This window comes from Marmota flaviventris, chromosome 6 (genome assembly GCF_047511675.1).
Source record: "Marmota flaviventris isolate mMarFla1 chromosome 6, mMarFla1.hap1, whole genome shotgun sequence".
Classification (NCBI taxonomy): domain Eukaryota; kingdom Metazoa; phylum Chordata; class Mammalia; order Rodentia; family Sciuridae; genus Marmota; species Marmota flaviventris.
The window spans coordinates 145,218,256-145,244,516 of NC_092503.1; the positions used below are offsets into that span (position 1 = coordinate 145,218,256).

At 38.8% G+C, this 26,261-nt stretch overlaps 1 protein-coding gene across 1 annotated transcript; it reads left to right on the forward strand.

The window, feature by feature from the left end:
- Positions 1–284: 284 nt before the first annotated feature.
- On the forward strand, positions 285–25,597 carry Smim13 (small integral membrane protein 13). The gene is made up of 2 exons (XM_027948064.2): positions 285–464; positions 21,385–25,597. The coding sequence occupies exons 1-2, from the start codon at positions 389–391 to the stop codon at positions 21,570–21,572; spliced, it is 264 nt and encodes an 87-aa protein (XP_027803865.1). The 5' UTR covers positions 285–388; the 3' UTR covers positions 21,573–25,597.
- Positions 25,598–26,261: the final 664 nt, after the last annotated feature.

Here is a 26,261-nt window from a genome sequence, read left to right on the forward strand (position 1 = left end):
TTGTGGCCGCTGCGTGTCTCCGTGCTCACCCCCTCTCCTCAGACACTCGGCGTCTGCCATGGAAGCGCATCCGGCTGCCACCGGGGTCTTCGGGCGTCGCGGTCCCGGGCTTCCCGGAGCGAAGAGGGGGTAACGGCGCCCCGAGGCCCAGCTCCCTCCTACGCCCCGCCCGCGCGGGCGAGAAGGAGGGTCGGTGGACGGCCGCTCCGCGGTGCCCGCCTCCGCGCCGCCCCGCCCCGCCCCCTGGGGGCGCTGCCGAGGGGCGCACGCCGCCCATGCCGCCCCGGCGCTTCGCTGCGCCCGGCGCCCGCCACTGAAGCCCGCTCGCGCCTGTCCGCTGCCGCCGCCGCCGCGCCCGCCGCCTTGAGGCGACCACCCTCCGCCCAAGATGTGGCACAACGTCGGGCTGACGCTGCTGGTGTTCGTGGCCACGCTGCTGATCGTCCTGCTGCTGATGGTGTGCGGTGAGTGCGGCGGCCGCCGCGGGGGTAGTTCCGCGCTCCGGTGTGACTCGGGCTGCCGGCTCTCGGGTCGGGTCTCGTTGGGAAAGAGCCAGCCCACGAGAAAGGCGTGGACGGACAGCTGGACAGCGTCGGCGCCCCCTTCCCTGCCCACGGGGGCGCGGAGCCGTGCCCCCGCCCGTGGCGGGCCCGCGGGCATCCCTGGGACGGCGACGACGGGCTGCAGGCTGGGCATCTCCGGTGCAGGTTGAACCAGATGCTGCTTCACCCCTGGCGGCTGCCCGGGGTTGCCCTTCCTGCCACCGACTGCCCAGATTTTGACCATGTGGCCTGTTTTCCAGGGGAAGCGATCGGTTACTCTGTCCTTGTCCTCTACAGGTTCTGACCCTAATGACAGAGAGGGTTCACTACTTTCATTTAATCAGGATTGGGACATACTTAGGTTTTCAGCGCACGTGAAATTGTTTACTTCGTGTTCATGCTTCAGCTAAATTCCAGAAATGTTGAGAACAGGCAGAACTTAAAAACAACAGCTATATTAAACTTCCAGGGTCAGGTAACCTAACCCTTCGTCCTGAAGTAGTGGTACTGTTTTGGGTATGTTCCTTCTTGGAATGAGAGAACATTAAACTTTCTTCCCAAGGCAGTGTTAAGAGTAGTTTTGATCTTTTTTTTTAATTTCTTTATACGCAGTAATTGGTAATCATAGGTCTCAGCAAAGAGGCTGGGCAATTGTGAAAATTTGCAAAGTATTTCAAGTAGATGTGAGTTTATTTATATTTAAAGATTAAAGTAGGGGTTCCAGTTGATGCAATAATTAGTCAGAATTCACAATAAATCCTACAAAGCTTTTTCATTACACAGTTAAGGGTATTAGAGCTATGCTTGGAAAAGATATCTGTGCCTTTGTGCATATATCTTTCTATTTATACACTTGTATGTATATTTAAAATCGATTTTGATGGTGTTGAGGGCGAAATCCAAGGCCTTTATAAATAATAAGCACACACTCTACCACTGACCTATATATCCCCAGCCCTAATTTTTTTCCTCCTATGATATCAGAGCTAAAATTTTTAACTTGCATCTTTTCTTTTCTGAGGATATAAAACAATTGAAGTGTCTCTCAAAGTTCTGTTTGTAATGTCTGCCTTTTAGGCTAATTGAAGATGTTTAAGGTTCTTAAAGTAGGAAAAACCAGATTCTTGTGATTTATTTGGCTGTGGTGAAGGAGGAATGTACCTTATCCCTTTTGATTTGAACATGCAAGTTACCTGGACATAGGGATGTGGCATACAAACCACACCACACCTTGAATAGAATATTTGCCAAACTTACTGTGAGGCATCAGAGTTTCTATTTGCTTTGCCATTTGTCAGCATCTATTTATTCATTTTTCTAAAAGTTTCTTACTTTTAGCTTCAGGAAACACAGAATAAGAGTGGTGAGGTATATAACACCTTATTTGATTGGATTGGTCAAGAACTGATAGCTTTATGAAGAAGTAATTCAAACACTTTTTTGGAGACCTAATGATGGGGTAGAAGACCTAATGATGACTAGAATGGGGTTGGGACTTAGGAGAGGAGAGAAGGACCAGGCCATCCTTGAGAAATTGGGGCACTGTATTAGTTTGCTAGGGCCGCTGTAGCAAAATACCATAGACTGGGTGGCTTAATCAATCAATTCTCACTGTTCAAGAGGCCAGAAATCTGGGATCAGGGTGTCAGCAGGATTGATTTTCTTCTGAGGGTTCACTGCTTGGTTTGTTTATGACCTTCTCCCTGTGTCTTCACATGGTCTGTCTTCTGTGTTTGTGTCCCTAATCTTTTATAAAGGACAACATTCTTTGAATTAGGATCCTCAACCTTATGACTTCATATAACCTAATTTACCTCTTTAAAGACCTTATCTCCAAATATAGTCACATTGGAAGTTAGGATTTAATATGTGAATTTGGCAACAGAGGGGACACATTTCAGTCTATAATAAGCACCATGTCTTTAGCACTGGCTGGAAGGTGAGGGAGCAGTTGGATAGTTGAGGTGGTTGTCCTTAAAACAGTTGCTACCTTTCTGGTGGTCACAAGCCCTTTTGAGAGTCTGATGAATGTTATTTATGAACACTTACTTTTTTAGAAAGTTGTACCAAGACTTTTCTAGTTCAGAGATTTCATGATTTTTTTTTTTTTTTTTTTTTGAGAAAAAGGAAAAAGAAGGTTTACTACTTTGAGAAGCACAGGAACTCCTTTCCCAGAGGCTGTGATTCTGCCCATCAATGGGATTAGGGGCTTTTAAAGAGGTGGAGGCTACATTAACTGTGTTCTTGGTTGAAGTTGTAATACACTTGTTAACTTGGGAGATAGTAATTTCTGAGATCTTCTGGCCATTCCCAAAGTCCAGATTACTTGGATCCTATGGTGGGTGTGTGCTCAAGGACAGATAACTGCCTAAAATGGGAAAGAAAGGTAATCCTGTTCCCTCTGAGATTAGGGAGGGGAGATTAGGGAGAGGGGAAGAGAAGAAACATGTCCATTTTAAAATTAAGTTGCAGTGGTGGAGCAGCAAGGGCTACATTGAAGGCATGAAATGGATCGCTGTTACATTTCCCCTGTTGATTTCTACATTCTCGTGGCTTCCCTTTCTTAAACCCAAACATAGAGTACAGATTAAAAACTTTTGCTTTGGGGGGCTGGGTCTCTTGATTTCTAATTTCATTCGTCTGCAAACTGAGTGTTCAGTGCCTCCTAGGCACTGGAAACATGATTGGATCTGCTACAAGGAATTATAGCAGAGTTTGTTTTAGAATTCTTATAGGCTCTTTTATATAGCAAATTCTTGATTTTTCAAATTTCAGGTTCCTGGGAAGGTTTTTCCTCTGTCTGTATTGGTGGTTTCTTTATTCTCACCTCTCATTCGTGTCTAAAATGTTTTCCACCCCCATTATACAATGAGCTCCCTTGCCAAGTTCAGTAAAAAATGGCTGCCATGTTACCAAGTCGGTAGTTGTTTATCAATCCTAATTGAACTTGACCTGTTATACTCACTCTATAAAATTGAGCATTTTCTCACAAGCATTTCTTTCTTTCTTTCTTTTTTTTTTTTTTTTATATATATATATACTCTTCTTTCATGGTGTTCTTCCTTCCATTCCCCATCTTCTCATCCCCTAGAATTTCTTAACTTTTTCTCTTTTTACCACAATTCATAATGAATTATATTATTCTCCATATTTTCCTAAGTACATCAATTACAAGTGTCAGTTGGTTTGTATATACATTTAACCACCATCTATGTTTCTCTTTGAAGTAGTGTATGGGCTAGTACTTGCTCTTGCTCCATGGAATGCTTGCTATTTTTATTTTTTGTGCTATGTTTCTATAATGTACAAATATATTTCTGTTTTCTACTTATTCTCTCCCTAAGCTACCTTATCCATTCCTACTGACTTACATACCAGATGTAGCAAATGAGTCCAAAATTTATGCCTCCAACTTTGATTTCCTCTTTGAGTCCCCAGCTTTTGCATTAGACTTTTGTTCTAGTCTCACTGGAGATCTAATAAGCATCTCAAATTTAATACATCTAAAACAGGACTTCTGATTCCTACCACCTGTTCCTTCCCCAGTTTTACCCATTTAAAGAATTCCGTATTTCACTCCGTGGGCCAAGCCAAGAACTTAGGTATCATCCTTGGTTTAACCCTTTCCTTTACTCCCCCTTCCATGCACATCAACCCCCTGTGCAAGTTTTCTGTTTTATTTCCCTGAAAAGAAATATGAAATATGTTCTGTTTTTTTTTTTTTTTAGAGAGAGAGAGAGAGAGAATTTTTTTTTTTTTAATATTTAATTTTTAGTTTTCGGCGGACACAACATCTTTGTTTTGTATGTGGTGCTGAGGATCGAACCCGGGCCGCACGCATGCCAGGCGAGCGCACCACCGCTTGAGCCACATCCCCAGCCCCATATGTTCTGTTTTCTATTATCAATGCAGCCACCACCGCTGCCTTCATCACCGTCATCACCATCATCACCATTGTCTTTGGCTGCTTTAATTTCCTTACTAGTGTTTTTTCCAGTCCATCTTTTCTTTCTGAATCACTTACCACATACTAGCTAGAATTTTTTGTTGTTGTTACTGGGGATTGAACCCAGGGGTGCTTAACTACTAACCACTGAGCCACATCCCCAGCCCTTTTTTAATATTTTATTTAGATACAGCGTCTTGCTAAGTTGTTAAGGGCCATGCTGAATTGCTGAAGCTGGCTTTGAACTCACAAAACTGCCTCATCCTCCCCAGCTGCTGGGATTAAAGACGTGTGTGTGTGTGTGTGTGTGTGTGTGTGTGTGTGCCCAGCACCAGTTTCTTTTCTTTTCTTTTTTTTTTTTGTATGGAAGATTGAACCTGGGCACTGAACCACTAAGCCACATCTCCAGCCCTATTTTGTATTTTATTTAGATACAGGGTCTCACTGAATTGCTTAGTGTCTCCCTGTTGCTGAGGTTGGCTTTGAACTCGCGATCCTGCCTCAGCCTCTTACAGACAGTTTTTTAATAAGAAAATGTTTAATCAGATTTTAATAGAAGAAATACAGTTTCAAAAGTCAGTAGTATACGATCAAGAAAATAGTTCCTTTTAACCTTTAGATTCACTGCATTCCTGGTTATTTAATTCTATATTTATATATAACATATTCATTGCTATCTCTGGTTTTGCAATTTTAGACATTGTTAAGGTAGAGTCTCCCCCCACCTTCTTGCCATTAATAACACAATTTTTGGCTAACTTAATAGTCAGAATTTATATTTGGACTATGTAATTATTATTCCCTGCTGGTCAAATGGTATAATGTGACCACATATAGTTTCTTCTTTGGTTCTTCATGTTTCTTGAAGTTAACAATTGCCTTTTAAATTTACTTAGTATTTTTTGTATGTTTCCATTGTTATTAGATCCCCCTTCCAGTGTTTTATAATCCTTAACACATGCTTGTGAGTAATATTTCTCATATGTTTAAATAAATTGCTCTTCCCCTTCTTTCCCCTCCCAGTCCCAGGGCCCTTCTTTCTTCCCAGCAGCTGTCATTCTCATATGGGAAGCTGAATTTTCTCTGCTACCCTGTTCTGTACATTTTCTGGATTCATGGCATCGTTTACGTTCTTGTTGGAGCATGTTTTGTAGTAACTCTAAGAAAGAATACAGGGAAAATAGTTTTTTGAGCTAACACGTACTTTTAAATGTCTTTTTTTATTTTTTACTCTTGAACAATAGACTGGGGTTGTAAATAATTTTCATTTAGAATTTTAGAATTATTACTCCATTGATTTCTAGCTTCTAGGTTTGATTTTGAGAGATTCAGTTCAACCTGTTTCTTTGTCTTTATAGGACATCTTTCTAGATGTTTTTGAATAGTCTTCTTATCTTTGACATTCTGAAATGTCAGTATGATACATCTTGGTATGTGTCCCTTTCATTTTGCTGGATCCTTTTAATTCGGAGTTTGCTTTTCATTTCTGGAAATATTTCTACTAGCCCTTTGATAATTTTCTCTAGGCTATTTTGTATGTGTGTGTTTTCCCCCTAACACTTCTGTTACTTGGAGTGGAACCTCTTGGGCTCATTCTTTAATTTTTAATTTTTGTCTTCTATTTTCTTTCTTACTGCCATCCTTCTTTCTAGAGATGTTTTGGATTTTATCTTCTATTGATTGTATTGAATTTTAGTGTTAGCTATACAGTTTTTAATATCAGAGCTTTTTTTGTTCTCTGATTCCCCTTTTATAGAATGTTTTTATTATTTTATTACATGTCTGCATTCAGTCTTATCTTCCAAAACATAATAGTTTTATATATGTAATATATTATTTTGATAAAGTGTTCTTCTTCCTGTATTGACTTTATTTCCCCTATGTTTCTTTCTGCTTATTTGCTTTAGGCTCCTTTTCCTTTTTTTTTTTTTTTTGTGGTACTGGTGATTGAACCAGAGCCTTATGCTTGCTAGGCAAGGACTCTATCACTAAGGTACATCCCAGCCCTTTGTATTTTATTGAGACAGGATCTTGCTAAGTTGCCCAGGCTGACCTCAAACTTGTGATCCTCCTGCCCCACAGACTCTGGATTAAGTGGGATTACAGGTGTGCACACACTAAATGGGGCCTGGGCTCTTCGTGTGGGGGTTTTTCTGAACCTGGCTAGTGGTCTGCTCTCTGTTCATATTTAAGGGTGAGGTAATAGAGGATGATGATGATTTCTTAGTCAGCTCCTGGCTAAGAGCAGGGTGGCTGGGCAGTGACAGTCTGTTCTGTAGAGTTTTACCCCGTTGTTAGTATCTGGAGGTTCTTTGTGGGTATTCTCCAGAAAGGAGTTCTCTCGTTTCGTACTTGGGTATTGTAAGAGTGCACTGTTGTGAGTAGACTTTCCACCACTCCTTTGTTGCTCTTCCTTCCAGCCTTTTGTGAGGTTTTTCCTTGTGTTTGGCTTCAACTGCTATCTTCTGCCATTCAGATATTTGTTTCCTCTGCTTTGCTAGACCAGTTGTCACTTGTCCTCAGAGTAATCTTTTAAAAATGTCCCTCCTTGGAAAGGGAAAATACTGAGAAATGATATTGGCCAAATTATATTGTTATATTTTGTGCACATATGAATATGTAACAATAAATTTCATCATTGTGTATAACTATAATGTCCCAATTGAAAAGTGGGGGGAAAAGATGATTCCTTGCTTTTACAACCCATCCTCTAGTGATTTACCATTCCTTTGAAATACTCCAAGTTTCTTACTGGGGACAACCCAGGTCTGTCTGTTGCAGCCCACCCCTATCTACCTCTCTGATCTCTCTCCATTCTCACTACTACTCAACATTCAAGGATGGGCCAGCTTTGTGCCTTTTGCAGGACATTTGTTTTCTCTTCCTCAGGCTTTTCATAGGACTGGTTTCTCATCATTCAGGTTTCATATTAAATGTCATCTCAGAGACTTTCCCTGACTACTTATGGTAGCCCATCCAAACACTCTTTTTCTCTTTTACTCTTCGTTTTCAGAGCATTTTGCACTTTCAGAAATGAGTTATTTCATGAGTCTTTTTCCTGTGTCAGAGGACAACAGTGTGACAATTCAGTTTAATGAACTGTTGAACCCAAACTCTGGAGACTAAGAGTTCTCTGAAATGAAAGGGTTTTTTGAGCTGTTATAGATATTAACTGGAAAAGGACAAGGTCCTAGGGCAAGTTCTGCAGCTACCAGCAACAGGGTTAGATAACAATTATAAATGTGTTCACTGGATTTAAGAACCAAAAGCATTTTTATAATGAAAATGTGGGAAGGAAACCATACATTGTTTACTGTGAACTTCTATTGGCTATAGGTAGAAGAGGCAGGATAACACAAAGCACAGACCATTTTGGAACAGAAGGATGGTCCATAAGGAGAGTACTTGTTGTTTCTGGATTGTTTGGAGAGAGGAGTTTGGAAATTTTATATGTAAGCAGGAGGCTATAGGAGGGGAGATGGAAGATGGATGCTGGGGGCTCTAAGTCAGAGTTTTAACATTCTTTCAGGAATAGAACAGTCTAATAGTCTAATTGGTTTCAACCCATAGACTTTTCCCTCTTCACCCTCTTACCCTTTTGTGATTAAATTTAGAGCATCTCAGAATTTTTCTTCTATCGCTTTTTTTTAAACAACAGATAATTTATTAAAAAAATTTGGTTTAGGTACCAGCACTGGTGACTTTGGCCTTGACTCTTGACCCAGCACTGTTAGAAATAATCTGCTTAACAGACTCAGGACTGTGAGGCTATGGCTTCTCACCTGGAAATGATTATGTCTTAGAACCTTCACACAAGGTGTAGTGTTTTTCAAAGTCTTGGTTGGCATTGGTCCTTTTACTCTTAGGCTCTTTTAACCTTGCCACCTCTAATCAAGTCAATACACACTTCTCAGGCTGGTTAGGTAATTCTGATTCAGTGAAACACAGCCTCTGGTTTCATGGGTGTCTTTCTGGTATCTAAAAAAACATGACTGTGGCGTGGCTTCCTGACTGCATTGTTTTTCAGGGAGAACGAGCAGAGCAGTGGGACTTGAAATAGGGCTGATGGGACAGAGCTGCTGCACCCACAACCGCATCTCCCTCTGGAAGACCTATCAGATCTTGATCAGCTTTATTTTTGATTCTAGAATGAGGCAGCACTTCAATTTATAAAATAGAATAAGTTCTGATGGGCCATGCTAGAAGACATAAAAGACATAGAAAGACATAAAAGAACAAATAGTAGATTTGTCATTTCAAAGTTATTTTTCTTGCAAGGTGGGGGACCAGTAGGACAGAACAATAGAAAAATAACTGATTGGTTAACATCAGGTTACTTCAGGTTACTTTTCTTGTGTAAGGATTAAGGCACAAGGAACTTCATTATCATGCCAATTGAAACTGGCCTGTTTGAGACATTTGGCTGTTCTCTACTTAATCCTGATTTGTTGGAAGGTCAGATAAGCAGTTTCAGCTCAGTGACATGGAACTTTAACCTGAGTGACTCCATTTTGATTTTTAGCCTGGTCTATACAGGAGGTTAGTCCAAAACAGTGGCCTCCTGTAATTTTTATTTAACACTACCACTTAGAGTGTAAACTCGATGAAATCAGTGACCTCTCTGGTTTGTTTACTACTCTATCCCTAGAATCTAGAATATTGCCTGGCACATTACATAGTAGTAAGTAATGAGCTTAGTCCTTGTCCCCAATGCCAGTCTAAAAATGAGGACATGGTTTTGAGAAAAAGGAAGAAGTTTTATTGCTTTGCAAGGGGGAAAAAAAAAAAAGGAAACACGAGACTCCTGTCCCAAAGGTTGTGATTCTGCCCATCAGGGAACAGGGGGTTTTTAAGAGGTGATTCAGAGGAATCCTGTTTTCTGAGATTAGGGAGCAGAGATGAGGAAGGAGAAAACCAAAGAGGAGAAGATTGGGGAGGAGAAGTTCAGGGATAAGGCCAGGGAGGAGAAAAAACATGTCAGTTTTAGAGCAACAAGGGATATATTCAAAGCATAAAGTGGATGACTGTTACATTAGCCCCTTAGCTGTTTAAAAGAATGAAAAATTCCTTAGACATTATCATTATTAAAATTCTCTTTATAAGTCTTCAGTGTGGTACAAGCTAGGATTGCTTCAAGATGAATAGCCCTTATATTATTTAGTAAAATACAGTTACTGAACTTTTATGTACATTTGCTTGGGGTAGTTAGTGGTCATGGATGTCCAAAGCATGATCTCTGCTCTCGAGGACTTTATACTCTACTAGGGAAGATATTCTCACAATAGATAACTCCAGTACACAACCCAACAATACCTAATACCCAGGCTGCTGTTTTTCCTTCTGGTTGTCTCAGATCTCAGAATTTTCACCTAAAACAAAACCTGATTATTTTACCTTCCCAATTCATTCTCATTCATTGGGCAACATGCTTTCAATTTTTTCTATTTTATCATTGGACAAATAGGTTGCAATAAGGATACCATTTGGAACATAGTATGTGCTGATGAATATTTGAATGAATGAATGAATTTTTAGTCCTCAAATAATTAGCTAGGATGAGGATATAGATGGGAACCAGAGGTATATGGATTGTGGTACTTTATGTCTATTACCTACAGAGTTTGTCCTTTTTTAAGGGCAATGGGGAGCTGGGTAGGAGTTTTTCACAGGGAATTTAAAATTCTGTACATTGTTATGTTGACGTGTGGGGAGGGGGAGAATAGAAGCAAAGAAACCTGCTAGTATCACCTGAGGAGGGCTTGGAGAGACCTCGACTCAGGAGGATGGGGTCCTTGATGTACTTGATGGAAAAGAATTTCAGCACGAGTCAGATGAGGCACAGAGATTTATTTAGGAAAGCAAGGAGTACACATTCAAGGGAGAATGCAGGCTGTCTTGAGTGAGAAGCAGTGCCTTGGTTTGTGTTCTAATATTCACAGAGCGACAGTAGCTAGAGGGTTAAACTAGAGGTGGAGTCAGGCAGAATTACTTAGTTTTGCATCACTTTTTCTTGCACTTGCATATTGCCTTGCATCATGCCGCTCTCCATGGGCAAGGACATGGGCAGAAAGATGAGGGCTGGGTTTTCCTGTTCAGAAGTTGCTTGTTTTGCGTTCCAGGGTTCATGGACACTTCCTGCATTCCAGTGCTTCCTGGGCAGGTCTCTTTTGAGAGATTCAGTGTATCTTTTTTCCTCTTGTATCCCTAAATTCTTATCTCAGTAGGTTTACGTGAAGTGTTGGCTAAAACTTGAACTAAGGCCAAAACAGTAGAGGCTGGGAATGATGGAAGCCTTCTGATTCTAGGGTGATCCAGCAGCAGTGAGGTCACTTCTGTCTGCTCTGTCACTGTAAAGAGTATGTGGGATTTGAAGTTTTTGGGCAGACTTAGAACCCAGTCAGCATAAGTCCTAGGAGAAGATAGGAGCATAGCCCCTTCAGAGTTTGGCTTGGTTTCTCACCCTACTTCAGTCTGGCCTGCCAGACTTTGCACAGGCTATAATTAACAGGCTTGGTGGAGTACCCAGTCCCAGGTTCCTGCTGTGCCTAGCAAAATCAAGGGGTTAGTGAGAGTGAACAGAATTGGACTCAAGCCACCTATGACTGTGATCACATCACACCACCAGCATTGCCACTTACTAGCTTCGTAGCTTGAGCAATGCCCCAATCTTTAGTTTTAGCATATAGGTGAAGTCAGATAGTGGAATCTGGGAATACGGAGGTTGACAGTTTCTGCTTATCTGCTAACATTGAAATCTCTCTAACATTGAAATACAGGTGAATAAATATGGAATTAATGTTTGAAAATGGATTTTCAAAGACAATCTAGTTTTAGACTTTTAATATCCTTAATTTAATATGGTTTTGCTTAGAATAATATATATTTCAAAGATAATGGTAGAATAAGGTAAAATGTGTTGATCAAAGAAAAGTGTGAACAGTTTTCAGGTCATCTAGTTCACTGGTTTTTGTAACAATCTGCAAAGGCCTGTTCAAAGATAAACTTAGGCACACTAACATTTCAAGCAATGTGTTTGAGCAAACTGATTCATAAATCAGGCAGCGCCAAATAGAAAGGGGTTTTACCAACAAATGGTATGAGGGAGAAAGGTGCATGGAACAAGGTAGAAAAAGTAGAAAGTTTCTAGTCAGAGGCTTGTTGGTAGTTTCTGATTGTATAGGCTTAAGTCTAGTTGTGCTGTTTATGTCAAGTTGGGTTTTGATTTGCTTATGTAGGAACCCAAGTGCTGGAGCCATTTCAACCTCAGGCCTTCCAGTTATTTAAACAGATATGTCAAGATTTTGACACATAATCACTTTTTTTTTTTTTTTTCCGTACTGGGAATTGAACCCAGGGCACGCTGTCATTGAGCTATACCCGCAGCCCCTTTTCTTTTTTAATTCTTTTTTCTTTCTTTCTTTTTTTGTACCGAAGATTGAACCCATGAGTGCTTAACCACTGAGCCACATCCCCATCCCTTTTTATATATTTTTTAAAATTTTGAGACAGGGTCTCGCTAAGTTTAGGGCCTTATTGAGTTGTTGAGGCTGGCTTTGAACTTGAAATCCTCCTGCCCCAGACTCCCCTGCTGCTGAGATTACAGGTGTATGCCACTGAGCCTGGCCTCTTTTTAAATTCTTGAGACAAAAGTCTCACTAAGTTTCTTGAGGCTAACATAGAATTTACCATCCTTCTGCCTCAGCTTCCTGAGTTTCTGGGGTTATAGGCATGCACCACTTTGCTAAACATGATTCTTATTTATGATTCTTATTTGCTGAAGTGTAATTAACTCACATCATATTAATGTCAGTGTGTTTTGAGTAGGATGTACTGTACGTCTCAGGTCAACCTGATTTATAGGGTTGTTCCTTATCTTCGTGAAAGGAAACCACCAGTTCTTGCCATATTTTAGCTACTATATTATAGAGTAGGAATCTTCAGAGCTAACATTGAACTCTGAAATAGGTCAATTGGTAGACATCCAAAAATCTTTAAATTCATGGGTAGTTTTTGTGAGGCAGCACAGGGAGAATGGAGGTTGGTTGGTTTTAAGAATCACCTGTGTGCCAGTATGGTTTTAAGGCATAGGGAATACAGTGGAAACCCTACATTTCCCTTCCTTAAGAAACTTGCATCTCATGGAGAGGACAATCAATATTAATACAGTGGTTTATGAAAAGTAAGCCTGAGGTTCTAAAGCAAACAACCAAGAGATCTTGTATTGAGGAAATAGCATTGTTGAAAGATTTTAAAATTATATTAATGATACTTAAAATTCTCTGTCACAGCGATAGTAGTCTCCTGTGTGCAGTTTGCTCTAGAGGGGAAGAGCTGGGCATGGTGGCTCATACTTTTTTTTTTTTTTTTGGTGGTGCTGGTTCTAATCCTGTCAATCTGGGAGGCTGAGGCAGGAGGCTCATAAATTCAAAGCTAGCTTCAACAACTTAGGCTCTGTCTCAAAAAAAAAAAAAAAAGATGGGGGGCTGGGGATTAGGGATGTGGCTGAGTGGTTATATGCCCTAGGTTCAAGTTAAGCCATTATACCAAAAAAATCCCAATACCCCCACAAAAGGGAATGTGTGTGTTAAGTTCAGTGTGTGAATTTTGCGGGAATATAAACACTCAGTTTGTAGCAGATAAGTGAAATCATACTACTCCTTAAACTGTATCTTGTGTTTCAGCCATACCTTCACCACAAAAACCTGATATGCACTGTTAAAATTTGTTGCTTTCTCTTAGGTAAATTGGCTCTCTTCAATAGCTGTAAGTTACTTTGAGCCTTTGTTTTCTTATCTAAAAAATGGGAATAGGGGTTGCTGTCTTAACAAGTTAAGAGAAATTATGAGGATTCAATAAAATGTTGAATGTAAAAACACTTTGTGATCCAAGAACTATATAATTGAAGATGAAATTACAGTTATTCCCATGGGTTTCAGGCATATTAGTGGCAGTGGTTCATCACTCAAGTTCATCTATCATTACTACCCTTCTGCTGCTAGCACACTTATCTTGAGTAGAAGCACAGTGTTTCATGAAATTTATCTTTTGACCTAATGCTTAGTAATAACTAAGCACACATAAATGAGTGGTCCTTCATTATCCCACAGTACACACCCTCTATTGCCAGCCAATTTTTCTGACTTACAGTGCTTATCAGTGTGAGACTGGAGCAAGGCACAAACTCACCTTTCATGCTGTGAAGGACAGTTGTTTTAATAGTCAGCCTTAGTTTCTGATTATAGGTACCTATAGGTAGGCCTTCCTCCCTCACCCCTCCCTTTTTTTTTTCTTCCTTCCCCTCTTAATCTTTCTAAATCCCAGGACAGCTGTGTAAGACACATGTCTATAAAATAAGAGTAGATAAGATGTTTCTAGTGTGTATGTGTGTCAGGCTTGAGTGGGAGGAATTATGTGATCTGTACTTCTGTACAAGGATTAAGTCCTTTTCAGTAAAAGGTTGCCTAGGTTTTAGTGGTTTTTCTTTCCTCATCCTCTGCTTCCCAAATACATATGCATACCCAGAAGAAGTTAGTTACTCTAGGACTCGGAATCCAAATTAGGTTGTTCTAGTTTTATAGTAAATAAATTATACATCCTAACTGGTGATTCTGCCCCTGTGTCTATGAAGCCTCTTCCTCTGCAAGACAGACCTACGTACATTAGCTACTCTTGCAACCAATAATATGTACAGGTTGATACTTCGTTTTATATTAGGGAACTTCCCATTTGTTTTTTCTTATATTCATAATATGCAAGAGAATGAGCTCTGAATACATAAAGTTTACATTAACCCATTCTAGTCACCAGATAGTACAGTTCTGCTTAGAGCAGAGACATTCATCTTTATGTCCAACTTCTGTCCTCCTTAGTCTGTTTTCTACTGTTAAATGGAATACCACACACTGAGTGAATTGTAAGCAATAGCAGTTGGTTTGGCTCGCATTTCAGGTGTTGGAAAGTCCAGGAGCATGGTGCTGGCATCTGGTGAAGGCCTCTGTGCCATGTCATAACATGGTGGAGGGCCAGGCAAATGCAGGGCAAGACAGGGCCCAACTTTTAACAAAACCATTTTTCTGACACTTAACCCACTCCTGTGATAATTGTGTAAATTTACTCATGAAGGCAGAGCCCTTATGACCTGATCACCTCTTAAAGATGCCCACCACCTCTTAATACTGGTAAAATAACAGATGAACATGAGTTTTGGAGGGAACATTAAAACATAGCACCATCCATTACACCAGATCTGTTGTCCTCCTATAACATCACCCCATTCCTAAGTGATGGCAGGGAAGTTTCTATGTAGCTCACTTTATATACTCACAATGTCTCACTAGGAAGTATTAATGTGACCTGTGGAGTCTTCTCAGGCAGGCGCTCTGGTCAGCTGTTGCTTTAGTCTCTTCCCTAGAGGCATTTCACTGTGTATATTTTTTTCCTTTTCCTCGGCCAGTCTCCATAATTGATCAGCAGCAGCACTCTTGCTTCTTCTTCACTCTCATTTCTGTTTTTTACAAACTTACATGTGACATCAGAATTACTTAATAAGCTTAAAAATAATAAGCACAACCTTGGGTATTGACATAGGATATCTGGGATGAACCTTTTGACTCTATGGTTTCTAAAAACTCTCCAGCAGATTCTGATAAGTAGCCAGTTTGATTGCTCTTAATAATTACTGCAATAATCTTTGTTCTTTTTAGATATAGGTAATCATATCTTTTTAGCTAGAGTTATTCCATTGGAATAATGCTTTTAAACTTGCCTTACATTACAGGTGTTCTTTTTCCCTAAAAGAGAAAATATGCTGCCTGGCCTCATCCCCTGCTACCTTCTCCCCACCCCAGGTTGTCCTTCCAGAGTACCTCTTGCAATGTGGATATTCATCAAAGGTCATGTTGTGTTGGAAGTTTTAAAGGAATTAAGGCAGATTCCAAGAAGATTGAAGGTTTTCGTTAGGCTTTATTCAGCAAAAAAAGCATTGCCTGCTTGGGTGTTTTGGGTGGCTCTAGTAGTGGAAACTGTCTTGCAGGAGTATATTACCTAATAAAGATAGAGGAGACATATTACTGGGGATTCTCTCCAGTCTATCTTACCCACACCCTTCCAGTCTTTAAAAACTTCCCATCCTTTCAGATAGGCCCTACAGCTTGTTCCCAGTACCTGCCCTGCCGGAGGGAGGTAGGGCTGATCCTTTACATAATGGAGCAGATCTTCTAGGCTATGTTTTGAGAGTATGAGCTAAAAAGTCATAGAAAGAAAGATGGGGAAGGAGCGGCATTGTGCAAAGAGAAGCATAGAGAAGGATGAAGAAGAGTGCAGAAACAATGCTGAGAGAATGACGTTAGTTCTGATCCCTGGTAGGAGTGCCTCCTCCCATGGGCTCTGAGACACCCATGTCAGTTTATTGCCATTTTTTGGTTTAGCTAAGTCTTAGAGTTTCTGTTACTTGAATTAAAAGCTGCTTTACTAGAATAACAGATGAACTATGTATATGACTTTCTCCTTTGTGTTGTATTTGTTGTAAGATTACCACAAATAAAATATTAGAGATCAGAGCCCTATTAGCTACAAGAAATGTGATATGCCAGAAATATGTGATGAGATAGTTCAGTTAAACTAAATAACAATTTGGCCATTAGGTGTTATGTGCAAAACTTTTCTATCCCCAATTTTTCTAAAGACAATTATTATTTTCCTGTCTAATTAACATATCTTTGAGTATCTTAGCAGTTTTATTTGGCATTATAGTGCCTCTCTTAGTTTCTTTGCTAAGTCATGCTTTTCCTGTGTATACCCATTGGGGGTTTATAGTGCTTCTTTTCCCAAAATGTCTTGGGTAGTTGCTTTTCCTTTAAACTACCTATAATTTTTAGTATCATCCTTTATTCAAACTGGTAGCATTGTTTGATAAACACTCTGTTGTGCGTAGAAGCATCTTCAGTGCTAGGTACTGTGATTTAGAGAGTCCCCTCACCCCAGCCCCTGCTCCATCTCTCCCCAGGTTAAGTTTTTTTTTAACCAGGGATTGAACTCAGGGACATTTGCCCATTGAGCCACATCCCAGCCCTATTTTATATTTTATTTAGAGACAGGATCTCACTGAGTTGCTTAGCACCTTGCTTTTGCTGAGGCTGGCTTTGAACTTGCTATCCTGTCTCAGCTTCCTGGTGGCTGGGTTTACAGGCATGCGCCACTGCGCCTGGTCCCAGGTTGTTTTATAGTTCTGTCAAAAGTTAAGTCCCTCAGAGGACATCTTGTTGAACTAGTCAATTTAGTGACTACTGGTACCATTCTTTATCAACACTAGGATTTATCTCTTCTTTGCCCTCCCCACCCTATCATTACAATAGTCATTGTAAAAAACCCACAGTGGCTATTTGTTCATCTGCCCAGCAGATTTACTCCTCACGTTTATTAGGGGAATTTTTCTACCTCATGCTTTTTTTGTCACAGTGCCACTGTCCACATCCTTCCAAGCAAACCACACAGGACATAAACCTAGGCAGAATTGCACACTTTTAATGTTTGCTTATCTCCAGATTTGAGGATAACAATTATAGAAGTATAGAGACTCCATGGTTTAGCAGGCCTGGATGGAAGGAGAGTGGTGGTCGGGCATGGTATAATTTGCTTCTCTAGACCCTGAGGTCTTTCCCATTGTCACTGCCTTCAGAATTTTCACTTGGAATTAAATCTCCATACTATTTGGTTACTGACAGTGATTTTAAAAATTTGAGGGTGTGTGTTTTATAAAAATTGAAGAAGCTACTACCCTCAGCTCTTTATTTTGTAGATGTTTGTGCTAGAGACTTTGTTTTCTAATATTAATCATCTCAAGGTCACTAGAACATTTTATGGTTAGAAATCCAGTGGTGATGGCCCTTCAATCATGATCTCCTTTCAGTAAAAGATTTCCCCTTTCTTATCATCTCCCTTATTCTTCTTTATGGTCACTTATTACCTTGTAGACACTGTTGGAGTCTTTGGTCTTAATGAAGTCAAGACCATCATCTTTTACTGACTTATAATTTCTTTTTTTTTTTAATTGAAAAATAATTTTATTATTCAGTCTTTGCTAAAACAAATCGGCTTCTATCCCAGTTAATACAAACAAGGGTGATTATACTGAACTATTTATTTCTGCTTTGCTAACTTATAATTTCTTGATAGTACATTCACTTTTATAATGTGTTTAACACAGTATCTTGTCAATAAGTTCTTACAACTTGAAGTTATGTTCTGAAAACTAAAGAGCTTTGGAAATTTTTTTTTTTTTAAAGTATCTATTGAAAGCAACTGACTTTACTAATTTAGGCCAATTAATGACATTGAGGAGGTATTTTAAAAAATCAGTTTATGTAAGTATTTTTATTTATTTATCAGCTTTTTTTAAAAAAATATTTTTTAGTTATACATGGGCACAATATCTTTGTTTATTTATTTTTATGTGGTGCTGAGGATCGAACCTAGTGCCTCACATGCATGAGGCAAGTGCTCTGCCACTAAGCCATATCCCCAGCCTTATTTATCAACTTTTTAATTATTTTTCCTGATTATCAAAACCATGCATGTTTAATGTGGGAAGATTTGGGTGAGTACAGGGAAGTATTACAAAAACAGTGTAGGTCCCCTGAGTAATCTTCAGGTTCAGTTCAATCCCTATAAAAATTTTTCCTGCCTTTTCCCTAAAAGTTGACACACTTATTCTAAGACTCACCTGTGAATGCAAGTGACTCAATAATCAAAAGACCAACTTGAAAAAGAACACAGTGGGTGTATACTTGATTTCAATACTTAATACAAAGTTACTGTAATCAAGATGGTGTGGTATTGATATAAAGCTAGGCATACAAAGTTAGTAGATTTGAGACTCCAGAAATAAACTACTAAGTGATTGATTTTTGACAAAGTTGTCAAGACCATGTTCTGGGTGAAAAATATTTTCAATGATGATCTGGGACAACTTGATATCCATAAATAAAAGAATGAATTTGGATTCACCTCTCACACTAAAATTAACTACAGTGGGTCAAAGACTTAAATGTAAGAGTGTTACCGCCGTTGACAGGTGAGTCCTTGCTTCCCCAATGTTGAAGAATAACACTAGAGAAGCACGCCGAGGCAAGGTCAGAGTGGAAATTAGAAGTTTATTAAAGGGCAGCAGAAAAGACTTCTCCCGGAGGAAAAAGGGGACCCAAGAGGTGGAATCCGTGGAAGTGCGGTTGTTTCCCCTTTTTATAGTTCCTTCAGTGATGGAATGTAGGTGGCAAGGCCCGAGGGGTGGGACACAGGTGGGCCAAAGAAGTAATCTGGTCCAGAAGGACTTCTGAGTCAGCATCTTCAAGTTTGCTGGGGGCTGTTCATTATCACTTCTTTCGGATGGGCTCTGGCCTTGGGCTTTTCCTGGACTTCATTAACATCCCAAGATTTGTTCAACTTTTCTCGGAATTCATTCTCAACATGGCCTCCATTTTAGGTCTCACACTCGATATTATACCCCATTTACCTAACTACACTGACTACCTAACTTTAAATCTGGCTTCAAGAGCTGAAACTATGAAGCTCTTTGAGTACATAGGTGTAAGTCTTCATGACCTTGGATAAGTCAGTAGTTTCCTATATAGGACACCAAAAGCATAATCAGCTAAAAAAACTTAAATAAAAGAGAGAGATAACTTAGACTTCTTCAAAAATCAAGAACTTTTGTGCTTCAGAGGACATTATCAAGGCAGCAAAAAGATAGCTCACAGAATGGGAGAAAATATTCATACAACATATCTGATAAGCATCTGTGTAATACATAAAAAACACCACTTAATAATTTTTAAAATGAGTGACTAGACATTTATCCAAAGAAATTAGGCAGATGGCTAATAAGCACAAAAAAGTGGTCAACATTATTATTTATGAGGAAAATGCAAATCAAAATATACCTGCTAGGTTGACTGTTTAGATGGACAGTAAAAGTTGTGGGTGAGGATGGGGGTGTTGCTGGTGGTAGCGCAGAGTGCTGCAATTGCTTTGAAAAGCAGTTTAGCCATTTCTGAGGCAGTAAAATACAGACCTACCATAGGACCCACCAATTCTAGATATATACCCAAGCATGGATAGACATGCCAACACTTGTATACAGATAATCACTGTAGCCAAAAAGTGGAAACTAATTTTTATTACAGCCAAAAAGTAGAAACAACCCACATGTCCAATCAGTTGGTAAAAGTTTAAACAAAATATGATATATTCATATGGTGAAATGAAAATAAAAAGAAAATGAAGTACTTACATATGCAACAGTACAGAGGAACCTGGAAAACAGCCAAAGTGAGCAAAGGCCAAATATTTATGATTCCATATATGTGACATGTTTGGAATAGGCAAGTTCATGGCCACATGTGTAGAGTAGTGGTTGCCAGGGGCCAAGGGAGGAGAGAATAGAGAGTGCGTGCTAAAGGGTTTTGGGCTTTTGGGGGGATTGTTAAAAATGTTCTGGAGTTCAGTAGTGATACGCACATCCTTGTGAATATACTAAAAACCACTGGATTTTACAGTTTAAAAGGATGAATTTCATGGTACATGAATTTTATCTCTAGAAGAAGAAATAACTAAAAAAAACAACAGTTAACCTCAGGTGCCTCTGCTCAGGGATCACTGTAGCTCACATTAGCTGAGTTTTTTACAAAATGCATACTCAATGCCAGGCACCAAACCCTAGATAACTTGTGAATCTTCAGTGTAAATTGGGACTCCTCACTCCTTCCCAGTGCTCTTTCCAGTGATTTACTGTGCCTGTTTTGCAGAGTTTTGGGTGAAGGGAGAGCACATTAATTTGGAACATTATTAAAGTATTTTACAAAGTTAGGTGCTTTACTCAGACAAAATGCTCAAAAACGGTTATGGAAAGCAAAAACCCGAGAAATGGATTAAATATCCTGGGAGTTAGTCTTTTAGTGCTAAGGAGTGTATGTTAAGCAGATATTTTTGTTTTCACAGATTCTAAGAAACAAGTGACATTAAAAGTGGCCATTGTCTTGACCTCCTTTAACCTCTGGGTAGAAAAGCCAGTTGGGCTTTGTTTCCACAGAATATGCTATGGTTCTTTGCTGCTCAGGGTAGTATCCGAGTTTAGAAGGCACCAAGAAAACACATCGGCACAAAACCCTTTGTTATAATGGTTAATTTTGTTTATTATATGCTCTTAATGTCTTAGAGCCACCAAGCCGGGTTTAGAAGTTTTAACCTGTTTGAATTTTTATTGACTGATGTTTGTTCCTTAACAATTTTGACATGAAAATGCTGTTTTTTTAAATTAGTATTTTAAAAATCTTGAACCTAAAACTGGTTCTCTGACTTTATTCTTTTGTCTTGTAATTAAAGAAATTATTAATTTTCTATGAAAATTATTTCTAGAAACTTTTAATAGCTTGGTCTTGACTGAAATTTTCACCATAGCACAGTTGATTCCCACTATTTGTCACCTTTATTCTGGTTGATGCACACTTGCTTTTAGTCAGTATCTCTGAGATGTGAATGTTACAGACATTTGCCAAATAAATTCCTTTTTCCCCAGAAAAAATTCTCCAAAAATTGATTTTAATGTAAAAATATTCTTGCTTAGATATCATAATCTCGTAATTTTAATGTGACTGCACCAAGCTTGGGTTCTAAATTCCATGAAAGCAGAAACTCTTTTTGCCATTACTATATAGTCTCAGTGTTTATCCTTAGGCCTTGTATATCATCAGTGCTTAATAAATGCTCGTTATATGAATATATCATAATTACATGTATTTATTTGTTTTTATATATTGTTTTGTCTTACACCTCCCAATTAACTCTAATGTTCCAATTGCTAATATTATAATAATTTTTTTAATGTTTTCTTTCTTTCTTTAGGTTGGTATTTTGTGTGGCATCTGTTTTTATCTAAATTCAAGTTTCTACGGGAACTAGTGGGAGACACAGGATCCCAGGAGGGAGATCATGAGCCTTCAGGGTCTGAAACTGAAGAAGACCCTTCATCCTCTCCACACAGAATCAGATCTGCACGCCAAAGGAGGGCACCTACTGATGAAGGCCATTGATCCCAGACAGGGTCCTTTATTAGTAAACAATGAAAGGCAATTGTGAGCCTCTGTCTTAGTGACTTGGCTTTGAAATATACTAAATGACTGAAGAACATTTATACTTGGATTTCATATCCAGTTCAAAAAATTTACATGTAAGCCATATAGTAATAAAGGGAATTAAAACCAAATTGGACCTTTGCAAATTTCATCTTAAAGATAATATTTTGTTTCGCTAGCTTTCTGCTCAGCACACTTATTCCTTGGCTCTTGGGATTTTTTTGTTCGTTTGTTTGCACTGGTGTGAATCTCATAAACATTTCAAGCTTGAAAAGCATATTTTAATATTCAAAATGTATTCTTCATGTTTTAACTTGTCTGAAATTGGGATGCATCTCATTACTGTCAGCCAGGATAGTCACATAATTATCCTAGCTTGTGCATGTGTGAATTTATAGCTTATAGTGGCATCCCCTTAACTGACATGTATTATTGGTATCAAATGTTTCAGGTTTAATTGGCATTTTAAAATGTCTTCAAAAAGATTACACTATGACTCAGCATTGAAACGCAGGGTTATTGTATATGCGGAAAAGCATGGAAACAGAGCAGCGGGGCGAACATTTGATATTAGCGAAGCAAATATTCGCCGTTGGAGGAATGACCGAAATTCCATATTTTCTTGCAAAGCAACCACAAAATGTTTTACGGGACCTAAGAAAGGAAGATACCCACAAGTAGATGAAGCTGTACTACATTTTGTCAGTGAGGCATGTGCTAAAGGATTGCCTATCACACGCCAAGTAATGCAGTCAAAGGCAGGGGAAATTGCCAAAACCCTCGGAATTGATGAAACAAAATTTAAAGCAACAAGAGGCTGGTGTGACCGATTCATGCGTCGAGCTGGACTGTCATTAAGACATCAGACATTGTTTTGTCCAAAACTTCCCACTGACATTAAACAGAAGACAGTGGTGGAGCATTCTTTCAAGAAATGCTGCATCGCCAGTCCTCTTGAAGATGCCAAGGGCCAAGTCATGTGGGCAAATGCAGACAGCGAGGACGGTGACGTGAGAAGTGATTTAGAAGAGCTGGGTTCAGAATATGAAGTTATAGTTATAACTTGACCAGTTTATTTCCCACATTCTTTACATACACACAAGATTGGTGTGACAAAAATCTTTTAAGAGCACTGTTTTAATAAATATAAAATATTTTCTATGCTATAAGGCATCAGGTTGTAGTTTCAAGGGTAGTGTTTTTCTTTGTAATAATACAGTGCATCTTAACTGATGGTATCTGATTAAATAAAAATGGTCTCGTCATTATAAATTTATTTTTCTTTTCAAGATGGTATCTATTTATTGGAATACTTAATACTGACTCATGTTAAATAGTTATCTTCTATGAAATACATTTTTTGGGTAATCTATTCAAGATTTTAGAGTAGTTAGGAATAGGAAGAACTATTCTCTAGGAAGAGTAGGGTTAGTCACTCCCTTTGTATGGGAGGACTTTATGCTTAAGTCATGTGTTGTGGAGAAACTACTTTTTCACAATAATCCAGTGACAAGACCTCAGAGGTACTGGGTGTTGAAAATATAGCGGGTGGAAATACCTGCGTAACTGTAAAACAACTCTTGCCAGGTATCCATGTTTGTCTTCACTGAACTTTGGACTGAGTGTTTACTGGGGAAGAGAGGTATGGATTCACAAACCTTACTGTTCAGTGTTCCCTGCTTTGTATAAGAATGAAATGCAAAGCCAGTTTGTTTTATTAATCTGAGTTCTTCTGTTTTTCACCTTTGTTTCTCAGAATTAGTCATCACCTCCAATTTATGGAGGTTTGTAATTATGTTTGATACCTCATTCTTTGTGCTCATTCAGTTTTGTTTGTCTCCTCACAGTCGACTAGCTCTGCCCTAGGTTGTGTTCCTGATGAGCACATCTTTGCTGATACTATAGACCTTTGGACATATTAAAAGGGAATTTACAGAGCAGAACTGTGTGTGTGCTCGCAGATGCTAGAGGAGCATCTGCGAGAGGAGCACAGTCATTCTGTCTTCGTTTCCTTATTGGATGCTGTATGACTAGGGCATAAAAGAGCAGTGACACAGTTTCTAGCATTAATTTTAATGTTTCATGTATCAGCTAAACATCACATTCACATGGTCATCAGTTAGAAAGAAAAATGAATGCCTGAAAGCATCTTGGTGCTGGAAGGATATCAAATTAGACTTTTTTATTTTAGAATGCTGAATGCTGGCTTTCTTCATGTTTGTGTTTTATGGTGGCTATATAAGGTTTAGTTAATAATTACTGAAAAACTTAAGTAGCTGATGAGTGTCCTGTTGTGTCAGTATTAAAGAATGATAGCTGATGCAGTCCTACCCCCAAATCTGTAGTCACCTGCAAATTAATGGAATGTAATCCATGTAAAGCTATATATGTTGGGCATTATTTATTGGCACTAATGCTTCAAGCTTCCCTTGTTTTATAGCATTTTAAGAAATGTTCTGCTTAACTTACTTGAGAAATATACCTAAGAGCATATAATAGATCATACTTGCCATGCTATAACTCACTGGAGGAGAGTGAAGAGAAATTACTGATGCCAATAATGAAGAATCTCCAGGCTAATCCTTTATTTAAAACTTTCTTTTCATGCACCCCACATAATATAGTGCATATTTCTAAGACCACTAAGAGACGGAAGAGAAATAGTTATTAATGCAGAATTATTTATGTGGTATGGTGTTTCTGTTCTTTTCCTGTTTTGTTTATTGTTTTTGTAGCTGAATTTTAACCAGAACTGCATCCCAGCTGCATTTTTAGTCTCACTGAAAATGAGTCATTCAGTGGGAAGTGGACTATCCTGTGGTTAATTTCAAGGTTATGAGCATTAAAAACACATACAAATAGTAGACTTTTACCTGAACCCTCCTCCAAAATGATAGTTCTGGAGTATGCCATCTTTTTGAGGATTGATTCTAAATTCAAGGACTCAGGTAGATTGGTTTCATTTCCTTCTTAGCTAACTATTTCCAGATCAGTCTTTTGCTTTTGAACTTTTTTTTTTGGTGAAAATTGCCTGTGTGGTAGCATCTTTCAGATTTAAATGCCAAAAAACACTAAATATTTGTATAGCACTGTTAAAATGGGTTTGAAATATTTATGTCAAGTTAAATATAGAATGCACTCACTGGATTTTCATAGGGGAAGCATTGTTATGTGTTGAACAGCCATTTCACAGACATGCCGACCCATTTCTTTAGATGTTATTAGGTTTAAGAACCATTTCAAAATATTTTGTTGAAAGATGGAAAGATATAAAGTTATGGATTCACACAACATGGCATCTTAAGAAGTTGAAAGATTGAAAGTAGTGCATTCTTTTAAGAATAACAGTTTTGAAGTCAACAACGTAATCTTTTTAAAATTCAGTCTTTCTCAGTAGATAACGTTTTAATGTAACATGTAATCAATGTAGCTTAGATTTTGACTGGTAAACTAAATGCTTATATATTTGAAGTTGACTTTAAAAAGCCAATGAGCAGTCCGCAAAGGTCCTGGACTCTTAGCGACTAATAGAATAGTGTTCGGTTTTGGAGTCTGGAGTTAAAGCACCTTGTGTTGTCTGCTTCTAAAGTGTCTCAGAGTTTTACATTTAAAGCATAAAGAGTAACATTTTATATTAAAAAGTTACATTTTCCATTTGTTAGTGTCCCTTGCTACCCCTCTGATGAGGAATGTTCACATTACCTCTGGGTCAGTTCTATGCATAACATTCACCAAATACTGCTGCTGTGGTTTCTTAAAGGAAACCTCTTGTGCTATGATGCATTGTCATCTTGCTGCTCGACAAATAAGCATATGAGGAATTAGACTGTGTGTGTTAACAATACCTTTGTACAAACAACAAGATGTAACCCTAAAGATGAGGAATGTGCGTAAATAATCTCAGTGGTTTTTGTTTAAAAATTGGTCAGTACTATATCTAAAGCTTCTGTGGTTTGTATGATGTTTTAACTTTTATTTTAAACTGCACAGAATAAATTAAAATGAAAACAAACAAGTTGTGTATTCATTGGTAAAGAATTAGCACGAAGGGTACCTTGGACGTGAAGGGATCTCAAAATAGCCATTTTTACTAATGGTTCATACTTCATCTTGTTTTTCAAACTCTAGAATAAACTAAGAAAAAATAGGTTAGCAGTGGTATTTCTTAGTGCCATGAAATTATTGTCTTAGAACCTAAATTAGGGCTGAATTATTTATCTTGTTTAGCCTCTTTGCTTTCTCATATCCAGTACTCTAAAGATTTTTTAATATTCTGTTCACAGTAGATCACGTCCCACATTTTTGTCAGTATAACCAACTAGGAGCACTGAGAAAATCACAGACTAGTAAAAAGATTGAGGAATGCTTTTGAGAACCTATTTGGGATAGGAAAGCATGAATTTCAGTGGCCCAGGTTGGGATTTTTCTTCAGCAGTGCTCAGCTGTCAAGAGTAAGTGGATTTGCCAGTCTGGCTTTGTATGATGGGCTCCTCTGAAGAGTAGGGTCATTAGGGATTGTTGGGGCTTGGCCCAACAAGGGTTTGGGCTGCCTGTAAGAAGAATCAACTTGAGGCCCTGGTGAGCTGGGTGGATGAGAAAGGGGTAGGGATTGAAATTAAAATGAGTACAATGTAGGATGGGTAGAAG

Coding starts and splice junctions, on each gene's coding strand:
- Smim13 (XM_027948064.2), top strand. CDS start 389: ATGTGGCACAACGTCGGGCTGACGCTGCTGGTGTTCGTGGCCACGCTG. Junction 465..21,384: donor CCTGCTGCTGATGGTGTGCG/GTGAGTGCGGCG, acceptor TTCTTTCTTTAG/GTTGGTATTTTGTGTGGCAT.